The sequence below is a fragment of the Callorhinchus milii genome, unplaced genomic scaffold (assembly GCF_018977255.1).
Source record: "Callorhinchus milii isolate IMCB2004 unplaced genomic scaffold, IMCB_Cmil_1.0 Scaffold12, whole genome shotgun sequence".
Classification (NCBI taxonomy): Eukaryota; Metazoa; Chordata; class Chondrichthyes; order Chimaeriformes; family Callorhinchidae; genus Callorhinchus; species Callorhinchus milii.
The window spans coordinates 6,466,318-6,491,287 of record NW_024704753.1 but is presented as its reverse complement, the minus strand read 5'-3'; the positions used below and the strand labels follow the sequence as shown (position 1 = coordinate 6,491,287).

Here is a 24,970-nt window from a genome sequence, read left to right as displayed (position 1 = left end):
AGCTGAGAAGGACTTGAGTGGGTGAATGTGAATCAGTAAATGTATTAAATGTTCCACACACCAATGAAGATGGAAATAAGAAGGAAATCTTTTTGTTCCTTCCAAGATTTATCAGTACGTGGCTGAGTTGGTAGGACGCTTGCCTCAGGTTTAGAAATGTTTGGGTGATCAATTCACATAGGGACTGGGAACTCAAAACATAGATTGATACTCAATGCATTGCTGGAGCTTTCCTTTGGATGATGAGTTAAACTGAGATCCTGTCTACCTGTTCACATGGATGCTAAAGATCCCATGACACCTCAAAGAGTAGAGAGTTTCTCTTGGGGAGCTGGACCATCAATCCTCCAGATGAATTGGTCATTCACTTACAGGATTGTTTGTGTGACCTTGTGTGCAAATTGGCTGTCACATTTGCCTACAAATACAATCACTATATTTGGCAGCAATTACCCATGATTTGTTTGGTGACATTTCAAGTATTATATCAAAAGCAAGATTTATGCTGTATAATCTCGACTCAGCATTCGAATGTGCTGAGGCTTCAGTGGAATGGTTGCGTTCAAATACCTGAAAAAAGTCAACTAGGGAAGAAATTGCTTCAAATCTCTTAAGAAACATACCATTTTTATCCACCCAGATACCCTTACCAAACATTTGCATTTGAACCCCTCTTGTTAACTTCTTATTCTGCAAACTAGAATGCAAAGAAAAGATCTAACTGGCATCTTAATCAATGCTTGTAAAAGGTTACGAAAATGTAGACCTCACTGCCAGAAGCTGTGGTTAAACCAAGAAGCATCAAGATATTTTAGAAGGAACTTGATTCACGCATGACAGAGAATGGAACAGAGAGACCTGATAAGGTGCTACATCAAATGCAAGGATTATTTATACACAATATATCAGGACTAGCTCCCCTGGAAATGAGGTGATTTAAGCTAAGTAAACTGTTTTGCAGTATTTATAAATGGCAAAAGCTGCTGTGGAATTTAACTTCCCCCATACTCTTTTCCAACCCTCAGTTATATAATGAAATGTAAACTGGCTCAGCACCTTTGAAACATTGTGTGCACTCGGTTCTGCCAAGCACAAATATCGCAGAGCGTTATTTCCAAAAAAACTGGTGTAGAAACAATTCTCTCTCCCCCCCACACAAATGCAATTGTACTCTCTTCAGCAAGGACATATTACATGCAGAGTCATGCAATTGTATTTTAAGAGCACAGGTTACTTGTCCAGCACTTGTCCCATGGTGGTGGTGGGGAATGAAACCCAGTAAGGAGTAAATGCTTCTAACATGGTCAATAAGGGGGCATGAATGGCTGTGATTCCATTAACTCTCTTGTTAATCCACGCCACTTTACACTGAGTCAAATTCTATACCGTTCAGGTTGGAGCCTGTGCATCTTGAAGGACGAACTTTACACTGATGCTGAATGTCTCTGGTAACTTTGCTGCACTGCTAGTCCAGTGACCAGGCATGAGCTGCCCTGCAGCCTCACAGACGCCACATGGTCCTTAACCACCGGCAGATGCAGAATCCAGTCTAGTTTCCATGACAACTGAAGAATGAGCATCAAGGTCAGTAAAGCTGCCGCAGCCGATTGCTGTGTTACGGCTGTCCTGATTGTGTGGGCTGCCCTTGATTGTTTTTAAGTATGAAAGATAAAAGCATTATTTCCCATCAAGCTTTACGGGATAAGGGTAATGCATAACCCTTGTATTACGTGATCTCTGTGCCAACAAAGAGAACACACACAAACATTTCACATAACACAACACACAGGGGAGAATATAATTGTAAAATTTGTAGTAACGTGCCTTTAAACAAAAACAGTGCAGATCAGTTGCAGTACTGCTAACTGCAGGGCTTCCTCGAGGCTTATTGTTATTGCAATTCACCTACAAAATACAGGGTCACTACACTTTAGAGTAGATATTTTGAAGCACTTTGAGATCTCCCATTGTGAAAGGCAATTTCCGATTTCAAATGCAAGCTTATCATAATTATAAGGTGAATATATCAGTTACAAGGAACAATGTGAATCAGACAAAATAAACAAGATCCTGGATCCTAATGGTTTAAAGTGCGGAATCAAGTTTAATTTCAGTGACACATTAAGGATCATGAAACTGACATTATGGCTGACTTGACCAAACTCTCCTAATCACTGTGGGTTTGATAGATCCACTGTTCAGAAGCAACACATTTTCAGCCTCAGTGCCGATTTCTTGCTTTATATAAAAGCCTCAAAAATACACTAGAATGACAGTAAATCCTGTGAAGTGCTTTGAAATGTTCCCCACCTTTAACTCGGACACTCACGTGATGGCCTCATAGGTTCAGGTAAATTTGAAGTATCAAAATATTTCGAAGTTTTCAATCATTCAATTCGCCAGCATTTCTGCTGATCTGTATTGTTTCACTCTTTCAGTTGGTACTGCAGAGACACATGCTCTACAGTTGGAGGTCTATAAGGAAAACAAGTAAACCCTTTCACAAGGCAATCTGCCTTTCAGCCCACAAAGGGTGATTGCTATCTTAAAAATATACATTTAGTATGAATTGAATAACTGCAAGTGATTTTAAAAATAACTATGTTCCCAAAACTAAATAACCAAGATTCAATGTGATTCTCTCATACTGTAATTCATCCAGTTGTAAAATATATGACCTTACTTTCCAAATTTCTGAAAAGATATTCTTCATTCCATTCCAGGCATTCTTTATGTCAGGGATTCTATTGAGGAGGTACATATACATTTGCTTATGGACACCTATCTTGTGGTTATGTATTAATAAGTGTAGAATGTATCCTTTATGACATTGTAGTTACTCTGTGAGCCACAGGTACCATTTATGTAAACAATGTGTATAGATAGCACAAGCACTCACAGTGTTAATCAGAGGAGACTGGATTACTTACCACTGACACATGCGCTGACCTTATATTGTGAGTCAAATGTTTGAAGTTATACAAGCTCTGGTCATCTTGTTCTTTTTTTAAAAAAAAAGTATCATCAATTGAACATTCAACAATTCAGGTGCTGAATAATAAAGTTTTCAAAGCTGGACTGCTGGCCAGCTACACATAAACACTGTGGTACAAAATCTCTATTTGAGAAAGAGAGAAATGCAAAACCACCTCTTTCAGATTATCTTCCTCCATCAGAAAATGTCAGCTTGATCCCAGTTTGGCACAATTGAAAAGTGCTTTGCAACAGGATGTACAGAAAGGGGTCATTATACATTGAGGTGAATCAGGGTTAAGCCCAGCAAAATGCCTTTATTTGATGTTACAAATTTGATAGAAAGGTTATAATATAGTATTAGGCATTTTTAGGGGTTTAAGAACATATCCACCTCTTCACATAGAACACAAGTCTTGGGTGAATTAATCATGAAGGCTGAGATTTTATAGCTAAATAGTGTTACACCACCTATTGTGCCAATACTATTTAGCAGTGCACTATACAGCAACACAGTTTAATTTATTTCCATCTCCCTGCCCCCACACCCATCACCACCAACCTCCATCGCTTTACAGTGCACAATTTCTACAGCAGAAAGACAGATCTGCTCCATCACGCGGTGTCAATGCCTTGGTGAGTCAGAATTTACCTGTCTGGGCAAAGTCCCTGCTGCTCTACCTACCCCAAAATATCCGCAAAGGAAATGAATCGACAAAAATAAACAGTTTGCAGAACTGGTCTATCTACAAAGTATCATTAATGAGAACAGATGATCACCAGATTGCCTTGGATAAAGAAGGCCCTTTGGCCCATTTGATCTCATCCTTCCAGTACACTTGCCCTACTGTCTTCCCATCACAGCATCGAGCATTTTTAAAAAAAAATGAGTTCCAGTGTTCTGGCCTCAACCACTCTTCCTGGCAACTTGTTCCAATCATTCCACCATTTCCAAGTCATTGACTTAACAGCACTGTTCCTTTATGGTCACTGGGTTGAAATCATGAAACTTACTTCCTAAACACCATTGTGGGAACACTGTTGCCAAAAGGAGTTCAGGGATTTGAAGTGAGATTCCTACCTCCACCTTCTCCAGGTATGTGAGAAGAGGGAGTAAACACTGGACCTGCCAGCAACACCAATATCCCAGACAGCTTAGTTAAATAAGTTGCAATATGTTATAACAGAATACACATTGGAGGCAAGTCCCATTTTGGAAGTCTTAATATATTTGTTCACATTCAAAGAAAACAATTCTGAAAACGCTTAACCGGTTTATTTGTTAAACTCCAAAGATTTTATTACACGTTCAAAGATATGAAATCAATATTGAACCGGCACCCAGACACAAATGCAGATTTGTGTTCAGTTTAATAGCCGTGTAAATCCTGTTGACTTGTTAACCGTTTTCGCATGGTGTTGACGGAATTTCCGGTATGGTGTGACAAAAAAAGCAACATCAAGACTGCCTTAGCCTCCGGAAAGCAGCCTGCTTCAGGAATGGAAATCATGTGGGTTGAATCAGTGAACAATTGTAAGTCATTTGAGAACTAAATATTAGAATTACTGTCAGTGTGCAAGTTTGTAGGTCTTGAGATCTGAGGATTTGCTACCAGATCTGTTGTGCAGGAGTACAGTGTACAAATGGTTTCCTGCATCCAGGAAACTAACACTTGTCTGCAGCCTATAGCATCCTGTACTTTTAAAAATCCCAAACTTTCTAGAATTTAAAGACCATATTTTAAAGACCAAAACAGACACAAACTATCACTCAGGCCGACCATTGAAGAGCTATTTCATCCCATTCTCACTTTTTATAACTCTGCATATTAACCATATATTATTCTTATATTAGTCAATCCAAGGCGTATATAGTGACACAGTGTAAATTGAGGTAAGATTATTGGAGCATGGAACAGCAATATCATCTTTTAGCATCCGACAAAAATATAGCTTGGAAAACAGTAAAGTAGTAGAAAACAGGACAGACCCTTTTGACACGTACTAACACTAAACTGATGGTTTTGTATGGAAAATTTTATTTGATAATAAAAATAGCATTCACAGACTTTTTGTAGCTACATATACATTGTGATTGGTTTCAAGGGGAAAGAAAAGCTATACTGCATATGTTCACAACTACGTACTACACTTTACTACACTAAAGCTATGTATATAGCTATACGAGTCAAGCTATGAACAATGTAGTATTTATATATGCATAGTGTTTTATAAAAAGATTTGCCCATATATTGCTTTCAATCTACATAGCAGAACATTATGTCAATATCACATTGCAAGAGTTAATGTTTAAACACCACACAGACTGCATACAAGTGGTTTTATAATATACAGGCAAGTCCACCATCAAGAAATAGAATTTCAAAACCAACAAAAGCTCAACAGTTACTGATATAGTATTCCTTTTGAAAACTGTTTTACATACCTGAATTATTTAACTTTAAAATAAGTCCCCTAAATCAGTTTGTTCCATTTCAGAAATATAAACACTATCACATCCCTCATAGCTAGTTTTGCCATAGTTTTACTCTTTTTACAAGAAAGGCAACATTTTCCAACAGGCTCCATTAATTACAATTTAAACTTTGTACAGTACCATGGCAACAATTGGAATACAACTCGCAAATGCTTACTCGGTGTTGTGATGGAAATGTGAAAAAAGTACATATACACACTAGAGCACTGAAAACAGCTCACTTAGTGGTTCAACAGCAATGAGGAGCATCTTTATGGCTCAGCTAGGCAGCTTCTCCTCCTCGTTTCTCAAAGCAGTGTCACAGCAGACCTTTACCACACAAACCCTTTTTACAGTTTTATTGGAAATTATCAAATGAATCTAAAGCACACTCCCATGCTACTTCTGCTTTTAAATACTCCACCTGTCTGCACAACAACTTATTTAGCCATTTTTCTATGAGTTTAAAGAACTTTCCTTAATAAGCGTATCATAAATATGTGTCATATTACTCAAGTTTAGAGCTTTGCCTTTCCTTCATCATTTCCAGTCAGTAACCAACTAGTTCGCACAATAGTACATCTGTCAAGTGTTTGTTTAATGTTTTGGAAAGCCTCAAAACATTTTTTGTGTGTGTGATATAGAAAAATGCTTAGCATTAAAATGGCATAGTGTTTTTTGGACAAAGTGCAATTATCTTGTGCTAATATCATCTCGTTTTCATTACAACGTTTGGAGACACCCCAAGTACTAACAAAATATCTAGCAAGTTATTTAAGATCAATAATACAATTAAGGCTTACATTTGACATTTAATTTGAATACTATCTTCCTTTTAAACAATCCCTACCTAGCTTTTGTTGGGTCAGGCACATTTCACTGTTAACATTTTTCTGATATATGTACAGTGTCTTTTTTTTGTTTGTTTTCCGTGATATTCTTTTGTTTGCATCAGCAGGGCCTCGAGTCTTCTTAAGCTGACAAAATCTGAACAACTTTGGAATCTTTGCAGGCATCTTCACAGTATCCATCTCTTGGCAGATTTTGTATCGTTCGATGCATAATATTTCATTCAGATGCTGAGGTCAGTGCTGCATTCTTTATTGGCCTTCCTTCTAGGCTGTGGGGATTGTCTGGAACCTCTGGTGAGATCAATTTTCCCCTTATTTTGCTCCTCTCTGTGCCTGGAGCTTTCATCAACTTTGTTTTTCTTATCGGGTGATCTCTCTCTGGTTTTGTCCGGTGACCTGTGCCTCCTCCTCTCAGGCGATCTTTCTCTCCTCCTCTCAGGCGATCTTTCTCTCCTCCTCTCAGGTGATCTTTCTCTCCTTCTCTCAGGTGATCTTTCTCTCCTTTTCTCAGGTAATCTTTCTCTCCTTCTTTCAGGTGATCTCTCTCTTCTCCTGTCGAGTGGTGCTTCCCTCCTCCTGTTTGGCGACCTTTCTCTCTTTCGCTCAGGTGACCGCTCCTTTCTCCCGCTCGGTGATTTTTCACGCCTTCTCTCTTCCCATCTCAGTTCAGGTGATCTTCTTCTCCTTTCGAGGGTTTCATCTTTGTACCTGCCATGAGTTCCCTCATTTCGCTCCAGACTGTGATCCCTGTGCCGTGATATTTCCCTGCCTCCCTCAGGGGATCTTTGATGATATCCATTCTCTGGCTTCCTTTCTTGCCTTTGTCTTCTAACAGGTGAACTGTCCTTCCTCCAATTGGATGCTTTATCTTTTCTTTCAGAAGTACTGTTCCAGGACGTAGTGTGGTATTCTTTTGTGGGTCTGCTGTGTTCTTTTCTGCCCATTGGCCCCTCTTGTACATTAATCCTCGTTTCCCTGTGCAGTGATGAATTGTGAATTTCTGGTGGATAACTGGATTCCAGTGATGGATGAGGTCGTCTTTCTGATGGTAAGGATCTCATTTCCGGTACATTTTGTGAACCTGTTGTGGGGCTGTTGCTGTCATTGTTTGCGTCTGTAAGGTACAGGAAATGGATAGTTTAGCACAAATGTAAAGCTCCTTTGAAATGATTTATGCTCAGGACCTTTTCACTTCAATTTATCAATTATTTTTAACTCAATTCCATCATGGGGAGTATACTCCCATAAGAGTTTTGTCTGTGTGAACTCTCATTATACGTGATCACTTATTCAATTACTTATAGGTACTTTAATTAAATAACTTTAAATAAAACTCAAAGATGCCTATTTCGCTTTATTGTTTACGTCTAATCTTTGGTGGATTTTGTGATCATCAGTGTGAGGAATGTTAATAATAATAATAATCCTTGCAATTAATATCACGTCTTTGAAACATCTCAAAGAGCTTGACAGGATTTACTGTAAAGTCTAGTGGCTGTGTATTTGTAGGCAAATGTGGCAGCCAATCTGTGCACATCAATGTCCCACTAACAGTGAATGACCAACAGTACCATGGAGAGGAATTCTTCTGTGAGGACCAATCAAACAAACTCCACTGCGAATGCTCACATAAATGTGTAATCTTTGTAATGTGTATCATTTTAAAATTCCTCCATCATCCCTCTCAACTATAGCAGAGTATCTGCAGAGTATCTATTTAAATACTTCCTCTGAATAGTCTGACCATTGTTATAGAAACTGTAGCATGTAGCAAGGCTTCAGCATCTCTTGAAGTTTGCATATTGGGGAGAAATAGCTGCACAGTATAGCGAAACCAGTAGACATTTTTTATACAGAACCAGCCAACTGGAAATTTACAAGGAGAAAACAAGTCTGAATATCTACATTTATTATATTGGTGAATTTGATCCTATATTGTAATATCAAGCAGCATTTTCCTCAAGTATAAGTAGATCCTTAAATAACTCTGTTCTTTTCACGAAAAAAATCTGATCCACAAGACAATAAAACCAGTCTTTTTTTTTGAAGGACAGAAGAAGGGCAAGTTGTGGTCTGAATCTGCAATTCAATGTTCGACTGAAACTGATTTCCACTGTTGATTGAAGTTCCTTTGGGGATGAGGAGGTACGTCTGCAGGTTTTTCATGTACAGAAACTGACTAATACAGATTTTTGTAAAGCAACAAGATGCAATATATCAGATTCCTGAGGATAAACTGTTTAAACTTCAGTCTTATAGTTTATGCTGACTCTTGATGTGCTGCTGCTTTGTAATGGGTACCCTATGGCGGAATTTTGAGCTCATAGTCTACGCTGATACTCCAGTGCAACGCTGAGGAAGCACTACCATTGTTTGAGGTGCTGTCCTTGGATCAGATGTTAAACCCTGGTCCTGTCTGCCCGTTGAGGTGGACATTAAAGATCCCATGACGTTGCTCAAAAGAAAAGTTTCTCCCAGTGTCCTAGCCATCAATTCCCTAAATAAAACTGATAATTCACTTCATAGCTGTTTGTGGGAATCTGCTGTGCACAAATTTGCTGCTGCATTTGCCTACAAATAGTCATTAAGTTTCACAGTAAACCTGCGAATCACTTTGAGTCAATGATGCTGTGATAAGGCGTTATTTCAAACAGGAGGATTATTGTTACATGCTACAACCCATGTGGTATCCATTGCAAAATAAATCTACTGAGGAAATCAATGGAAATACTGAAGGTCCAGCAATGTGATCCAACGTCCCCTGAAGTCCTATTCACTCAATCAGTAAAGCTTGTGTGCCAAAAGGCAATGCATTCATCTTCAAACGTCATCAGCAACAAGAAGAGCTATGAAAATTCACTCTGGCATATATTATTAATGATAACAACTACCTGTGAGTGAATTTAGCACAGTAACCCAGTCTTAAGAGTTCAGACCACAGTATAAATGGCTCACGTTTCACTGCGGTAACTCATGATACTAACTGAAGCGGACTGGATATCCTCTTTGCGATTCACTTACAGCTGTCCATTTATCATCTCTGCACATACAGAGCATTTTCATGGATTCAACTGCAAGTTATTTTTTTCTGCAAACTACAATAAGGATGTTGCAAAGATATAGATGAACACCTTCCTGTGTGCATTATAATTTCTGACTTAGCCAACATGGCCCTAATAATAGCTGGCATCTCACATAAAATAAAAGCATTTTGATAACAATTTCAGCTTTTGTAGATTTGTGTTTCATATCTGATGAGAAGGACAGATTGACCTAAATCACAGGAATAGCAGCAGAACACTAAAAATACACCTCTGACTGCTGAAGTGAAATATATTCAGAATACTGACAAAGAGCTCCTGGCTAAAACAGTAAAACAAACATATATAAAGAAATGCAGCATATGTTGTACATAACAGACAGCGAGGACTAATTTCAGCCTGTAATCTAAACCAATGACTCAATAGATAGTAAAACAAAAGTAATCTTATAATATGTAGGGCATCCTTGACTGGATTACCACTGTATTCATTCCTGTCATGTTTTAGTTAGTATAATGGACATGTGTGACCATTTATAATATAAATGAACCCTTCCTTAGGTTGACTTTTTTTTAAAACTCAGTCAAATATCATTCTACAGTAATGATTTTCCTAGAAAATACACAGGCACTTTACATTATATCCTGTGAAGTGCTTTGAGATTTCCTTCTGACATGAAAGGCGCTATATCAAATATAACTATATATTATTATTATAAGTCCTGTAGCTCAGTGGTTAGAGCACTCGCCTTGCAAGCGAGAGACCTGGGTTCGATTCCCGGCAGGGCGAAACCTTGGGTAAGTTCCCTTACTCCACATATAGATTCATAGAATGTTACAGCACAGAAGGAGGCCATTCGGCCCATCAAGTCTGTGCCGGCTCTTTGACAGAGCAAGTCACTTTTACTAACCCCAATCACCAGCTTTCTCCCCATAACCCTGCAAACCCGTCTTCCCCAGATACCTATCCAGTTCTCTCTTAAAAGCTGTTATCGAATCGGACTTCACTGCTCTTTCAGGCAGATCATTCCAAATTCGAACAACTCGCTGAGTGAAAACATTTCTTCTAACCTCCCCTCTGCTTCTTTTGGTAGATATCTTAAGACTGTGACCACAGGATACAGACACACCTACCAGCGAAAACAGCTTTTCCTTATCTCGCCTGTCGAAACCTTAAACCACACGCCTGATAATCATCCCTCAAGATAAAAAACAATAATAAAAAAAAGGTCACTTCAATCCACGACTGTTTGTGGGACGCTGCTGTGCCCAATCTGCTGCCTCATTTCGCGCACACATATACAGTCAATTCACTTTACAGTCTATTCTGTGAAGCGCTTTGAGACATCTAGAAGACGTGAAAAGCGCTATATCAAATGCAAGGATTATTATTATTATTATTATGATAAACAGTGCTGGTTTACACTGCTATCACTTGTACAAACAATAATAATTCTTGCCTTTGATATAGTACTTTTCACATCAGGAGGACATCTCAAAGTGTTTCACGGTATTTACTGTTAATATTTTTTAATATATTTACTGTTAAGCACGATGACTGTGTATTTTGTAGACGAACATGTTAAGAGTTCAGAAAGTATTAGTAATTTATTGCTGATTTATTGTAATTTATCATTTAATGACAGAAGCAATGTCCTTGTCACGTTTTTTAAGTTTAACATCAATCCTACCACAGTCCAACGCCCACAATGAGAAGCTGTGCCTAAATCTCAGTAACTGATTTGGTGGACTGCTTCTGTTTGTACCCGAATATTGCAACTATGTCCAACAAATAAAAGGAATCAAAATTCAGTGAACTTGAGAGGCAACTGCCTTAAAATGATTATTAGTTAATGAGGGCACTACATGTGAACAGTATCTTTAAATTGCAACCTTGAGATAACCAAGGTGAACATGAGTGATATTAGCATTCAGATCCTTGTTTTGCAGATCACGTTCTCCCTATATAATGCATGGCAATATTTTGAAGCTTAGATTTGGATAGGGTACCTTTACCCTCATCTGTTACCTTTTTACTGGGAAAGGCAGCTTTTTGAAGTGTCATTGTTGCGAAACCGTGCAGATTGCTTCAAATCAACTGAGGGTGGATTCAGTGATGTTTATTGTCCAAAAGTTTATTATAAATTGGATCGGATCTAACAGAGAAAAGCATTTGCAACCATTCTTCAGACATTTGCGAAGTAATGAACAAGAGCATTGCATTATGAATCGCTCCCATCATTATATAGTTGGAACTCGGTTGTTAGTCAATTGGTGGTCGCTTTTCTGAGGGTAATAATTCCTTGAAAAATAAATAAAAATTATTTGGCCACTCAATCCACGACTGTTAGTGGGACACTGCTGTGCGCAATTGGCTACCGCGTTTCGCCCACAAAATGTACAGTCAATTCACTTTACAGTGTATTCTGTGAAGAGCTTTGGGACATCGCGAAAATGTGATAAAGCGCTATATCAAATGCAAGTATTATTATTATTAAGGATTATTTGTCAAATTTGTTCAATTGGCCTTTTTTCCCCCTGTGGCTGGTTTGCTTTTCGCAGCAGTCAAGTATTTCAAGCAGAAATGAAACTGTTGCAAATAACGTATCGAGATGTGAATAACCAAAAACTATATTAAGAATATTTTTTGCACAGGAAGCCTCCTATTTCAAAATATTAATTATTGCAAACAATCACCTTTTGTTTGACAGCTTTGCAACAGATCCGGTATAATTGTGGGGCTTAAAAATATCCAATTACCTAAGAATATCCAAAACAGACATAGTTCCACATACAACCATACAGCAACAAGAAGATTTCATTTATAGAGCGCCTTTCACGTCGGGAGGACGTCCCAAGGCGCTGGACAGTTAGGTCAGGACCCGAGCAGGGGGGAAATGGTTAGGGTGAGGGGAGGGAAGGGAGGGAGCGAGGAGGGGGTAGAGAGTCGAGAGGGGAGCTGAAGACACGGTCAAAGCGAAAGGTCTTGAGACCGGCCTTGAAGGAGGAAAGGGAGGAAGCGGCGAAGGCACTGGGGGATAGAGTTCCAGAGCCTCGGGGCTGAGAGGCTGAAGGCCCGGCCACCGATGGTAGGGCGGTTAGGGCGGGGGATGTGGAGCAGACCGGAGCCAGAGGAACGGAGGGTACGGACAGGTAAGTAGGGGGATAGTAGGTCGGAGAGAGCGAGGCCGTGAATAGCCTTGTAGGTGAGGATGAGGATCTTGAATTCGATCCTCTGGGGGATGGGGAGCCAGTGGAGGCGAGCGAGGGTGGGAGTGATGTGGTCGCGGTGTCTGGTGTGGGACAGTACATGAGCTGCAGAGTTCTGAATGACCTGCAGTGTGGAGGGAGGTGCCGGGAAGGCCGGCGAGGAGAGAGTTCCCATAGTCCAGCCTTGAGGTGATAAAGGCGTGGACCAGAGTTTCAGCCGCGTGAGGGGTGAGGTAGTGCCGTAGTCTGGCAACATTCCGGAGGTGATGGAAGGCGGTGCCAGTTGTGATGCGGATATGAGGAAGAAAGGACAGCTCAGGGTCGAACCGAGGTTCCTGATGGCTTTGAGAGGTGGAGAGTGCAGCCTTGGATGCTGATGCTGTCAGCGCCTGAGGTGCGGAGGCGCTGACGTGAGCCAATCAGGAGGGCCTCAGTTTTGCACACGTTGAGCTGAAGAAAATTGTCTCTCATCCAGGACTCAATGTCGGACAGGCAGCTGTCAGGACATCGGTGGTCGTGGAGTTGAGGGTAGAGGAGGAAAGGTAGAGTTTGATGTCATCCGCATACATGTGAAAGTTAACCCCATGTCTGCGGATGATGTCACCACAGGGGGAGCATATAGAGGGTGAAGAGGAGGGGACCGAAGACAGAGCCTTGAGGGACACTACATGAGACAATACGGGGGCTGGAGGAAAAGCCGTTTGTGGAAACAAAATGAAGATGGTGGGAGAGGACAGGGCCTTGAAGGTTGAGGTGGGAGGACAAGCGGTGGAGGAGGATAGCGTGGTCACCCGTATCGAATGTGGCCGATACGTCGAGGAGGACGAAGAGGTAGAGGGAGCCCTGGTCGCAGATGGTCAAGATGTCATTGGTGACCTTGACCAGGGCGGTTTCTGTGCTATGGGCAGAGGGACATATGTTTTCTATCTACACAGGAAAATTTCTCTGCGACTGGAATGGAATACAATCTTTTCCTGATTACCTAATCCGGAGTCTATTACATGTGGGTTGGCGAGAGCCAAGACTTTGGGAACTGCGGCATGTGTGTTGGGGTTACTGCTGGAGTTCAACCAGCTAAAGAAACATTGCTTTCCATTGAAGCATTGACTGCCAAGCTTCCCACTGCTTATCCAACTAGGACCACCCAAACTTCAGCGTTAACTGGAGCCAAATGGGATGCATCCCCACTCCCAGTGATATTGACTTGATCATAATTATACAACTTAACCACAAAGATATTTCTATAAGGTATGAGCTTATTAAATTCAATTCTGCTAGAATTGACAAAAAAAATTACAATGCGTTTCAGATGTTTAATGTTTCACCTTATTGTTTGATAATATGAAAATGCCATCCTATTGGCCAGTGTTGAATTGTAAGCAATTAAGGCATCATGTACTCTAACAAGGGCATTTAGTGATAATGACTCATCTCTGCACCTTTACTTTTTTAAGATTAATTTTTACTCATCTTTGTCCCTTTGATTTCAAGCCATTTGATATCCTCCTGCAGCTGGACATATAACAGGCCGTGGGCAGGCACTGGCTCCAGTGTTATGTGGTGAGGCCAGGACATTGCAGGGCAACACATTGTAAACCTAGTGAAATTATCAGAGCTGTCGAGTTTTTTTTCTCAAAAATCAGGCCAGATATTTTGTTTGACGAGAGCAGAAGAAGTGCTGTAAACCAAACAACACATCATTTTGCCAATGTTAGGCCAGTAGGAATCCACATCAATTATACTTTACATACACATAGCTGTTTATTTCAATCAAAATCCATTCTTGTCTAGTGTGGAGAATGTCATAAAGGTGCCTTTATTTATCATTGCGCTCCACAGAAAAAGATGATTTTTAAATTAATTGAAACTTAACTAATAACATTGAACTTACCCGCTTCAGCTGCTAATAGTTTGCATTATTACTGGTTGGATCTAACCATATGTACTTAATGGTATAAGAAGATATATAAATAGCAATCAAGTATTTATTAAAACCAGGATAGTTTCCCATGTTATATCCTAGCGAGTTATGTTCTAGCCATATAGCTTCTCAGCTTTATCAGGGTTCTGCTGTTGGCACTGGGCAGAGCAGTTGGAATGTTTTGTGTAATTGGGGCATGACATGCAAATTTGTGAAGCCTTCCATATTTTTGGTTTGACCGTTTTCCAGTAAGTTTTTAAGTAATCCCTTAAAAAAAAATTTAAATAAAATAATAATTTGGTGACTCAATCCATGACTGTTTGCACAATTGGCTGTCGCATTTCACCCACAAAATATACAGTCAATTCACTTGACAATATATTGTGTAAAGTCATTTGAGACATCTCAATGATGTGATAAGGTGCTATATCAAATGCAAGGATAATTTTTATTATTCCAATGGCAGCTTGGCTCAGTTAGCTGCACTCCTGCCTCTAAGTCAGAAATTTATATGTTCAAGCCCCACAACGGGACTTCAAAATCATATAGTTTAGGCTAATACTTTGAAGAACCATTTGCTGCACCATTGGAGGTACCGTCTTTCAATGAGATCCCAAACTAAGTCCTACCTGCCTGTTCAGGTGGATGTTAAAGGTCCCATGGTATTAATGGAAAAGAGAAGGGAGTTTCTCCTGGTGTCCTGACCAACAATCCCCCAGATAAAATTGGTCATTCAGTTTACTATTTATGGATATTGCTTACCAAAGACCAAGTCACTTCACTTTGCAGTTTATCCTGTAAAACACTTTGTGACGTCATTCCTGACATAAAAAGGCTAGGTCAAATGCAAGTATTATTATTTTGGATTCTGCTCCAGGGACCAATGCCCAGTGTGTGTTAAAAGATTTTTCTTCTAACCGCTACTCTTTATATTTTGGTGATGATCTGAAATTCATGCCCTCTGGCACCCAATTGACTGGCCATGGAAATAGTTTCTTCGTATGCACTCAAAATGTCAACACACCAGCCAGCCCATTTTCACACAAACTGCTGGTTACAAAGTAGTTCTGTCAGAGGGCTGAATGCTAGTCACCGAACTCCCATCCACGTAAGGTTACCACAAGAGAAATTAAGAAGGAAAATAACTTTCATTCGAAAATTTGATATAATAAGTAATTCTCGTCCGACGCTCATAAACGTTAACGGACTCAAGATCCTGAAGAACCCTGAAGAGCACAGCTGTGTGGTCATTGCTGTTCAGAGTCTACCTCCTTGGAATTTATGGGACTAATGCAACAAGCAGTTCTTGCTTGATCTTGTGGTCAGGAATAAACATCTTAAACATATCCAGATATGAGGCAGTGATCCTTTGGTTTTAAAAAAAAGCCCGTATCATTTCAATGTTGTTCAGGATACAACTCCAGGTGCACAAAGAGCTGAGAATTGAGAGAAGGGTTTGGATATTCCGTGTGCCTTGGAAACGGCTGTGCTAGGACTAAGCAATGCAGCCCACATGGTGAGAGGGACCTGTTATAATAAATATTTCCAGAAGGAAAAAAAACACATTTGCGCACCTCAAATCAGAAATGCATTGAATCACAAAAAAAAATGAGTGGAAAATACAAATTATAATAAAGTGCAGGCTTTTTCAAACTGTTCATAACTATTAAAACAGTGATATATTCTGTTTGAAGGAAATTGACAGCTATCTACCCACTGCCTTTTATTCCACTTCCCCAGAATGTCCTTTTCGAATGCACTTTTTTAGTACTGTCTTTTGACATGAATGGGTATTTGCATTGTCTTGTGCTTCTGCTTTTCTCCCTGAAACCACTGTTTCTGGCTAAACTGGTGGCTTCTGTGGTAACTGTAGATAAGCAAAGCATAAATTGCTTCAGATTGTCAAGGTAACCAAGTGCAGTCCTAACCCTCAGTTCTGATCTGTATTCTCAAGGTTTTCTGCTTTCAGGTTCTCGACTCTGTGAGGCACCTGTGGCTTAGAGAGCAGACAACGTGCATCCAGGCCCTCATCGAAGGATACCGAGGCCAGTAAAATTATCAAACTCATTACAAGCTGCAGATCAAAATTAATAATAATAATAATCTCTACTTGGTAGTACCCTTGCCTCCAAGTTAGTGGGTTCAAGCCCCATGTCAGGACTTGGAACTTATAGTATAAGCTGTGCAAATTGATTCCTGTGTTCACCTATAAGATGCAGTCAGTCACAACACTATAATATACTATGAAGCGCTTTGAGGCAATCTCCTGATGTGGAAGGCAAGAATATAAAATGCAAGAATTATTATTACTATATAACAATCAAAATAATCTTTTGGGCGCAGGATTAAAGATTTGCAGGGCTATGGGGTAAGAGCAGAGGAGGGGGACTAGTTGGTTGCTTTTTCAAAGAGCAGACGCAGGCTGGGTGAGCCGAATGGCTTTTTTCTGTTCTGCAAGATTCTATGATCATGTCAAATACATTTGATTTTCCTTCAGAAAAGTTATCAAAGCTAAGTCATTTAATTCATTTTATTTCTATTAACTTCCAGCCTCCACTTGCCTCTTAAAGTTATTTTCTCCAGTTGAATGTCAACAAGCCTGAAGCCCTCCTGCTTTGGCTCCAGTCAGCAGCTCCATACCTCGGGTGCTGACAGCATCACCCTTCATGGATGCACTCTACACGTCACAGAGCTAATACGAAACCTTAGTGTCCTGGTTGACCCTCAACTGTCCTTCATCACCCACATCCTCCCATGACCTGCTCTACCTTTCCCCACTTCCGCAATATTGCCCGTCTTCACCATCGTCTCTCCCCGCAGGCTGCCTAGACCCTCATCCATGTGTTTATCACATCCAGGCACGACTACGCAAACTCCCTGCTTGTTGGCCTCCCCAACTCCCCCCTCCACAGGCTGCAGATTATCCAGAACTCTGCAGCCTGTGACCTCTCTTCCACCAGGCTCCGCTTCCCTATCAACCCCATCCTCTCTGGCTTCTCATCACTCAGAGGATACAGTTCAAAATTCCGTTGCTCACGTTCAAAGAGCTCCATGGTCTTGCTCCTCACCTCTCGATCCCCTGCCTTACCCGCCCCACCTTCAGCCTGTCTGCCCCCACCTTCTGGAACTCCATCCCAGTCCCTCCACCTCACCCTACCCCCTTGCCTCCTTTAACCATGCCTTCGGTCACCCTCCTACCGCTACCCACCCTCCACCTCGCCTGATCCCAACCATCAGCTCGGGTGCAGATTCCTGACTCTCCAGCACCTTGGGACATCTTCCTGACGTGAAAGGCGCTATACAAGTGTAATTTGCTGGTTGTTGCTGTTAAAGTGGTAATTGGAATTGTGGGGCATTGGCTGCTGCAGTAAGTCATTACATTTTATAATAAATCCTGTGAAGCACTGAGATATTTTGACGATGTGAGAATGCGCTGTATCAAATGCAAGGATTATTATTATATTATTCTGTTGCCTCTGTGATATATAATAGGTTTATTCTTCAGTTTGGTGAAATCAGCAAGTTTTGTAGTAACCAAAATCAACCCAGATATCACTTTCCCTTTTGTCTTCTCTTTACTCACATTATTGGGTTTATTTTAAACCAGCTGCTAAAATAGCCACTGGGTGCTGTTTATAAAGGAGCCGAGATGATTGCTATTTTTAGCGATCAGAGTAAATTAATTCCCTAAGTGTCCCAAATCAGTCAATCTCAGTGCCTCAAATTAACTTTGAAATTTTCAGCATCTGATTTCTTTTGAAGATTGCAATAATTAACTGAAAGAAAAAAAGTTACCTCCGACATTTCACGTCATCATGTAATTTCACATTGCTGAATCTGCACAGTGGGAGCAGTAACCTGACTGCAATCCCAAATTTGGAGACTTTTTGATCAAACCTTATACTCTAGGCTGACATTCTAATGTAGTGACGGGGGTGTGCTGCATTGTTGGAAATGCCATCCTTCAGATAAGATGTTAACTCGAGATCCTGTCTGTCTATTCGGGTGGAAGCTAAAGACCCATTCACACTATTCAAACAGAGAAGGGAGTTTCTCCCTGGGTACTGGTTTATAATCCCCTAAAATAAAAAGGGTCATTCACTGACTGCATAGCTGTTTATGGGACACTGCTGAATACAAATTGGATGCTGCACTTGTCAACAAAAATACTAGTCACTACACATTACATTACAATAAAATCCTTTGAAGCTTTTTGGGTCTTTGAGAAACCCTGTGGAAGTGAAAAGTGCTATATCAAGTATCAGGATTATCATTCTAGGGCATCAATTCAAGTATGGCACTATAATGGCAGACATTTACCTTGTTTTTCCATTTCCGTTGGCGAACATCTTTTATGTTAGGAGACCAAGCAAGTGCTCGTTCTATAGCAGGGTTGAAACGCAGCATGTACAAAATATGCAACACTACCTGCCATAGCTGTGTAGTCCAGCAGTGGTTAAGCAGTGTGAATGGCGTACTGCAAAACATGTTTTGAAAGCGCATAACGCCACGAGTTCAAACCTGGAGCAGAGGGGGCATCTGAAACCATGGGGCACACAGTGGCAAAGCAATCACTGAAAATCCTAAAGGGTTAGTCTGAAGGCCTGCAATCCAACACGCCAAATAATCTACCCTGTGCCACCAAATATCATTACCCTCTGTGCTGTAATCTAAAAATTGGCTTTACACCTCCACGTACTGTCCTCCGTGGTTACAGTAATAAACAAATATAACCTGACAAATTATTACAGATTAGAATGGATTTGTGTAGAACCTGCTTTGCTGATGTCTTTGAACAATGGGAATTAATAGGCATATTGTCACTCTGATACCAGTCTGATGCTGTGACTCATACACCATGATCTGTATCAGATAGGCTTTTGAATACAACACAAGGAAGAAAGTTTTGCAAATGAGAATACATGAGTAAATAATAATTGTTATCTCAATAACTGCCTTGACTTAAAGTCATCAGTTTTATGCGTCTCCCGCGTTTCAGATTTTTACTTTGCATCTCTCTCCCTCTCGTGGGCAGTAAATAACCAGTGGTGTAAAATGAAAAGAGCCATTAATTTGCAGCATCTACAACGACATTGATGGATAAGCTCAACACATTAAGCTGCAATGAAATGTTGCTTCTTTGGAAGACAAAAACCTGGCCGAAACACCGGATTGCTCCCTATAAGAGGGGCTGGGTTGGTCGGACAAGAGGAAGAAAGTCTTTCCAAGCTAGCATAACTAGCGTGAGTAATTTGAAACCGGCACTGAAAAAAAATGTAAGCACACTCATGAGTACATGGCTGAATGGATAAAAATGCAACATAGTACAAGAGCCATTGTGAATAAGGCAGCGAGATGGAAGCAGCAAATATTGATTTATCCACCAACCGTATTTTGATTAGGACCCATTAAGTAGAAGCAAGATTCCCCGTGCTTGTCGCTTCTCATGCATGAGGAGAGATTAGGAGGTATCATCGCTGAGGGCAGAATGAAGAGCCCAGCACCCAGGAAAGACGAGAAAGAAAAAGAGCAGAAGAGAGATTTAGATTCCCTATTAGTAAGCGGCAACAGGATTGATCACTGTGACGATCATGGCAAGATGTTTATTATTGTTCCAGTCAGATTGTCCAGGCAAAAAAAGACATTAGACTGCAAAGACAGCAGTTGCAGAACCAATGAATCAACATACAGCAAAAAGGGCACCAAGAAAGTTCTGCCAGGAAATTCACTCCATTTTTTTTATCACAATACAACAGGTGAAAATGGCATGTAAACAATGACTCATTTAGATATTTACAAACTCTACATTTAAATTCATGGAAGGTCATGTATAGTATTAAAAGTAATTACAGAACTTGTTACAAAAATATATACCCTTACAGATAAATGAGACTCATTGTTTTGATGGAGAGAGTGAGCGAGAGAATAAAATCCCATTCATTTTGATTCAAAAGAAATGTTAGTAGAATAAGCTGTCCACATTTAGCGCAGGTTTCTTTAAAAAAAAGTCCCGATTCTTTCCAGCAAGCAGCTCATCATTAAACATATTGCAAAGAGGACTTGAGTTGTTTTTGTTTTCAGCATAGCCAAAGCAACTCATTAACAGATGGTGTTCCGCAGAATGGATCTGGTGCATAAGGATTGTGGAGTGTTGACGCTAATCTCTACTTACGCAAACTTTGCACAGGAAACCCAGATTCTCCAGTGCTAATTGGTAGCAAGCAACTTCAAATGTCCACAAAATGATTATATCTTAGGCTTCAAATTGTTTTGCAAACACAAAGATGCGATGATTTCAATTAATCTAAGTGCGCCTGTGCATGTTTTGGCTCAGGGTTAATTTTCTTTACTTGTGTGACTAAGCAACATATAATGTTATTGCTTTTATACTCAGCGTTAGAAGGACCAACATTTTAATACAGTAAAGCATAGTGTCTGCATTAGTTGTACCACTCAGTTATATCCTTATACCGCAGTTCCATTCCACAGCAAAAGCAAGAAATGTATAGAATTTTCGGTACAAGCGGCTTAGCATAACCAAAAGCTATACAAAAGCTGAAGATAATTGCCCCAGATTTTAACGGGTGGGGGGAGGGAATAACATTCATGGCGTGACAGTATGGGAAAAAGGAACGTTTTCATAGGGCAACCCACCATATTCTGGCACATAACCATTTCCACGTTTCAGAAATAGGCAGACCCTTCGACCACCATTTTTAATTAGTTCTATAGCACGAGCATGCTTCATGTTCTTGGTGCTTTCTCCATTGATCTCCAGAATTTCATCGCCAACCTGCGAATGGAACACAGATAAATGAGTTTGAGATTACACAAACAGTAATAATAATAATCCTTACATTTGATACAGTGCCTTATCACATCTTTGAGACGTCTCAAAGCGCTTCACAGAACATACGGTGAAGTGAACTGAGTGTATATTTTGCAGGTGAAACGGAGCAGCCAATTGCGCACAGCAGTGTCCCACAAACACTTGTGGATTGAGTGACCAAATTCTTCATATTTTATCATTGTTTTTATTTTGAGGGGATTATTACGCCAAAAAGCGATCCACAAATCGACTAACAACCGCAAATCCTACTTGCTGCTAGGTAAACAGAAGTGTGAGGAGTAAGGAAACTTGTCCAACATTTCACTCTGACTGGGAATCGAACCCAGGTCCTCTCGCTTGCGAGGCGAGTGCTCCAACTACCAAGCTACAGGACTCCAGTAGCACAGATTATATAATAATAATCCTTGCATTTGATATATCAGGTCTTTGAGACATCTAAAGTGCTTCACAGAATATACTGTAAAGTGAATTGACTGTATATTTTGTGGGTGAAAAAGAATAATAATTCTTGTATTTGACATAGCGTGTTGTCGTAAGATCTCAAAGCATTTACCGTGAAGCGTGGTGACTGAGTATTTGTGGGCCAATGCGCCAGCCAATTAATGCACAGCCAACCATAAATAATAATAATTTAATTTAATAAGTGAAGAATCAATCTCAAGCTAAGTTTTCTTACTGGGGGGGGGGCAGAATTATAACAAGTTTGTAAATGATAACAAAGCTACAATGAGTTCCAAAGACAATCATTTATAGAAACACACAGCCAACATTTTATATCGCCAATCAAAGTACAGATTCTGCATAGAACTACAGTGAATGTGTAATTGGGTATGTTTTTTTGTCTTTTGAAATATTTGCTCTGAAACAACACATGCTTCATTAAATGAGATGACATGTAAGTGTATTAAATCTGCATGCAATTATTAAGCCACATCACCAGCTGGAAAACCTACAGGGGGATAATTGGAATGATCTGTGTCTGTCTGCATAACTGTCACATGAACTCTGAGAAAAATATAATCACAGCTTGATGAAGCTTGTAATTTTATTAGATGCCAAAAAATTACAGAGTGAAACAAAGTTGATCATTTCAAGACAGCGTGAAAGTGAGTCAGCAATGCTAAATCAGATTAAGTCAGAGCCCTTGTGTTGCTGCAAGCAGTACTCGAACGTTCAGTCCAATTTTATGCTCACTAGAAACACAACAGTGATTATTGAACCCTGCGAAGATTGCAGTGTGTTTGCACCAAAGCAAAACACAAGCTCACCAATTTGGCTCAGAAAATATCATGAGATGAAGAAGACTGCTCTGGTCTGCCTATTTCCCCACTCTTTTCAATCTTTAGATCGAAGAGACTTCAGTTTTGAAGTTATGAGATCTAAGTTACCACATGCAAATTTTGAAAAACATTTGAATTGTAAAGCTTCAAAAAGCGATTTTCTCTTAATTAAATCAATGATATGTGAAAGCGTGATCACAGTTTTATTCCCCCCAGGATCACTGAAAACACTTTCAATCCCTGGTGCTAAATGATAAAAATTAAGAGACCTGTGCAGAGCTCAAGATGAGAATATTCTAAGTAGAACTAATGAAACAAACAAATAACAGCACCACAATTTGTCACTCACCTTCATTTTCCCATTTCTTATCGCTGGGCCATCCTCAGCTAATCGAAGTACATACAGATCCATGTTGTATTCACGGCCACCACGGAGACTGAAGCCAAATCCTTTCGCTCCTTTATCCAACTCGACCGTATACAGTTCTGGCTCCTTTAAGACATGAGGGACAATGAATGTGGTAAATTCACAAGTCCTGCTGCATGTTAAGATCACATACAAAAAAAAATTCAAGCCAAAAACCTGCAAGTGGAAAGAAATGCTCGCAGGAATCCCTAAATAGAAAGTGTTGAAAGCAAAAGCTCTGGAAATCATTCAGGAAACTGTCAAAATCTCATAGAATACAACACAATACAAATTGACATTTATATACCACCTTTTATATCAGGAGGAGGTCCCAAGGTGCTTAATAGTCATGGCTTGGCACTCGAGCTGAGGGAGGAGGGAATTTATAGAGAAACGGCAATTTACATGTTTTGAAATTTGCACCAAGCAACAGAGCTTCAGCACAACATTAATTTGCAGTGTATTAATACCTCTGTATTGTTTGTAAACCATTAATTTTACACAAATGATACCGTGTTTTGGGTGTTTAGCATGTTGTGTAGGGAGTTACATTAACATTCACACTTATTATGTCCTTAATTTATTTAGACATGAATCAGCTGTGCAGCTTTTTTCTTTTTTTCATGATGTTCTCTCCCCTGGCGTATGGTCTCGGGTCTCCAGCCCTCTTGTTATCATGTGGTTCCATGGGCACGAGTTGCTCTGTTTCCCCACCCAAGTGTTCAGCCTCGACATTGAGTGTCGGCAGGTTATTCGGGAAATATGTCATCTCTCTGCAGTCGGCTGCTACCAAGAGGGACAAGGTGCAGAGATTGCGGCCGTTTTCTCTCTCCCTAACCATGGGATTGGCCGGGGACAATTTAGCCTCCCCACGCAGTCCCAGCTGAGACCAACAAGGGCCTGGATTCAAACCAGCGAGCTCCTGGACCCCAAGCCGCAGCTCTATCCACTACCCTATCAGGACTGCCCCTATCCTTGTAGCTCGAGAGTCTGACTGTCTCATCTGTGCTGCTTGTAATCCCAACTGTTGGAGAGATAGAGGTCAGAATGAGAGATCAACCACATCCAGTGTCTTTCCTATAAGAGGTGCTCTGCTTCCAATGACGATGACATAGTTTGATTTGGAGGACCCAATCTGAGTGATAGTTAGTGCTATTAAACAAAGAATGTTAAAACTGTCAGGTACAGCTCCAAAACTATTTCAATAATTTCCTTTAATCTCTCTGCCAAACAAGACGAACACAGGGCTCAAACACAGCAACTTCTATTGAGATTCCTTAGTAACAAAATAAGGAAGTACATCAAAGCGATCCGTGAGAACTCCATTCCAACACGATCCCCGTTCGGAGATTTCCAGGGCAGCAGGAAATACTTCCAATCAGTAGAAGCAATTCCCCTCTCGGTTACTTTGTTAAATAATCCGTGCAAGAAAGTACTACAAATTAGATATAATTATTTGAGATTCTTGCGACTAAAGCAGAAAGTTGCGGTTTACTATTTTTCTCTCATTTCAATACAAGAAGGATACCTTCTCCATGCCCTCCCCACTCCCTGTTCAGCCCCTGTCCCTCCAAGGAGCTATATAAATGCAAATTAATGTTGTTTTGTGTAGGGGGGAATGACATCTTGCACACTGCTTAGTGTGGCTACTTGGCTTGTCGTGCTCCGCCACTGTCCAGCGCCCTGAGACGCTGCCCTACGTGAGTGGCGCTGTACAAATGCAAACTGTTGTTAATAGATGCACACTGAAAAAAATCTTTTTTTTTAAAAACAGCGTGTGTGGGGCGGAGTCATTTAGAAGATTTATAAAAGGATTTGGAAATATGTAATGCTGAGCCTACGCAGAGGTGTCACACGGCCAGCCACAACTCTGGCCAGATGTCATTCTCCCACTCTTTGAATTGGTCACAAACTGGTATCACGAAATGGGAAATAAGATTGGTGAGTAGGTAGGAGCTCTGCC

At 40.3% G+C, this 24,970-nt stretch overlaps 1 protein-coding gene and 1 non-coding gene across 12 annotated transcripts in view; one reads left to right on the top strand and one right to left on the bottom strand.

Annotated features, from left to right (window-relative positions):
• Window positions 1–4,978: 4,978 nt before the first annotated feature.
• Window positions 4,979–24,970, bottom strand: part of magi1b (membrane associated guanylate kinase, WW and PDZ domain containing 1b) — a 232,553-nt gene continuing 212,561 nt past the window's right edge. For 7 of the 11 annotated variants that reach the window (XM_042339539.1, XM_042339541.1, XM_042339544.1 and 4 more), the window contains 3 exons: window positions 22,951–23,094; window positions 21,126–21,264; window positions 4,979–7,414 (listed from right to left, as the gene is read on the bottom strand). In XM_042339539.1, the coding sequence (XP_042195473.1) occupies window positions 6,522–7,414; window positions 21,126–21,264; window positions 22,951–23,094 (1,176 nt within the window). In that variant the 3' untranslated portion in view covers window positions 4,979–6,521. Of the gene's footprint in view, window positions 7,415–19,859; window positions 19,949–20,054; window positions 21,265–22,950; window positions 23,095–24,970 lie in introns of those variants that run through there. The other 4 variants (XM_042339545.1, XM_042339546.1, XM_042339549.1 and 1 more) reach the window with 2 other exon arrangements.
• On the top strand, window positions 10,059–10,130 carry trnaa-ugc. The gene has a single exon. It is a non-coding gene; the product is annotated as a tRNA-Ala (tRNA).